The 1,823-nt window shown below is 48.7% G+C and overlaps 1 protein-coding gene across 1 annotated transcript; it reads right to left on the bottom strand.

Annotated features, from left to right (window-relative positions):
* Positions 1 to 469: 469 nt before the first annotated feature.
* LOC107645598 (uncharacterized) lies at positions 470 to 1,174 on the bottom strand. The gene has a single exon (XM_016349655.1). The coding sequence runs from the start codon at positions 1,172 to 1,174 to the stop codon at positions 470 to 472; it is 705 nt and encodes a 234-aa protein (XP_016205141.1).
* Positions 1,175 to 1,823: the final 649 nt, after the last annotated feature.

Here is a 1,823-nt window from a genome sequence, read left to right on the forward strand (position 1 = left end):
CCCTTACTCCAATCCGTGGAACATATTCCTGGCGATATAAATCCTTGTAGAACTTCCTAATTACAACTTTTATTCTCGCCGGATTCCGCACAAGTCTTCCCTGTACCATCAGAGCATCTATCCTGTTATTCCGTCTTCTGGCTGAAGCAATGTTATGGAAGTATCTGGTATTCTTATCCATATTGGCAGCATGTTTGGAGCGAGACATCTATTTCCAGTGGATTTCCTTTCGAATGTACTATTTTTCACAAAATCTCACGAGCGCCTTCCGTCTAGCCTCTGTCGTACCATCATAGATCCCATCACTCACCAACCTGTCCAGCCTTGTGATCTCCTCCTCAAACTGCTGGAGTTTCTTATCCATGTCCCTGAAGTTTTCCTGGTGCCATTTTCGCAGTGGAACTGTTAGCGCTCTCAGTTTACATGTGAATTGGGCCTCTCCCAAATTTCTCCATTCATTCTTCACCATTCACAGAAAGTCCTCATGCGTGAACCAAGCATCCAGACTTCTGAATGGTCTAGGGCCCCCGCCTAACCTTGTACCTTCCAAAATCAATGGGTAATGATCTGACAACCCCCTTGGGCCCCCTTTCAGCCGAATATCCAGAAACCGCTCAGTCCACTCAATATTGACCAACACCCTATCAATCTGACTACATGATCGTCCCCTAAACCATGTATACTTTCGATCCGTAAGAGACAAATCCAGCAATTGCATGTCATGCACCCAACTCTTAAACTCTTCTGCTGATGCCGGCAAACTAGCCCCCCCTTTTCGATCCTCCACATGTAAGATTTCATTAAAGTCCCCTAAAAAGCAGAATGGGACCTGACACAAACCTGCCACATAGCTTAGCTCTTCCCACACCACCTTCTTCGCCTCCCTCCCATGCGCCCCGTACACCAAACAAAAAGCACAGGGGAAGTTGGCCCTGGTTAACACGCCTTCCACACATAGCCAACGCTCACCTTTATATCTATTATGTACTTTAAACACTCCATCATCCCACATCAATAACAGTCCCCCAGCCGATCCTATAGACTCCACAAAGTCCCACCCAGCAGTACTAATTCCCCAAAGCCGTGCAACATCATATTTTGTAAGTATTTCCCTTTTTGTTTCAATTAATCCTAACATGTTCAAGTTGTATTTATTCTTCAAAGATTTCACCATGCTCAACTTTCCATCCCCCCTCAACCCCCTAATGTTCCAACAACTCACAATCATTTAAACAAGTTTTTACTCACCTTGTTCTTATTCTTTGGACGACTCCTTCTTGCCTTTTCTTTTTGCTTCGCCAGTCTCCGCTTCGCCGCTATTTCTTCATTTTGGGCTTGCAAGATCCCCATAATATCAACTTCGTCATCATACAAGACCGCACCCGATTCCACTGCCAGTGCCCAAGTTGCCTGATTTTCTTGTATCTGCTCAGCCTGTGACTTCTTGTATCCTTCCCCCTCTGTCTGACCCCTTGTTTCTGTTTCCTTCCCTGCCCCACCGTCAGGCATAGCCGGCATGTTCCCCGCCGCATTGCTGTTTACGTCCAAATTCCTCCCCTTCCCTGCCTCCCGTCCCAAGCTCATAGTGGCACCCCGTTTCCCATCAACCATGTCCGGACTGCCCCTTTCCTGGACTTCCTGCGGCTGCCGCTGTACTTCCCCTCCGGCGGACAACCCCCCATGCAACCCACTCCCACTCGCGCACTCTACTGCCTCCCCCGTAGTCAGACCAATGCCCTCCACCTCCTTCTGCAGTTCGTGGTTCATAGCCGCCACCGGAGACCAAGCTTTGGGCGTCGCTCCTCCCTTCCCGGCAGCCACCT

Source organism: Arachis ipaensis, chromosome B1, assembly GCF_059453495.1.
Source record: "Arachis ipaensis isolate K30076 ecotype BB chromosome B1, ASM5945349v1, whole genome shotgun sequence".
Classification (NCBI taxonomy): domain Eukaryota; kingdom Viridiplantae; phylum Streptophyta; class Magnoliopsida; order Fabales; family Fabaceae; genus Arachis; species Arachis ipaensis.

What these genes read in the sequence shown, in the direction of transcription:
- LOC107645598 (XM_016349655.1), bottom strand. Translation starts at nt 1,174, where the DNA reads ATGGTGAAATCTTTGAAGAATAAATACAACTTGAACATGTTAGGATTA.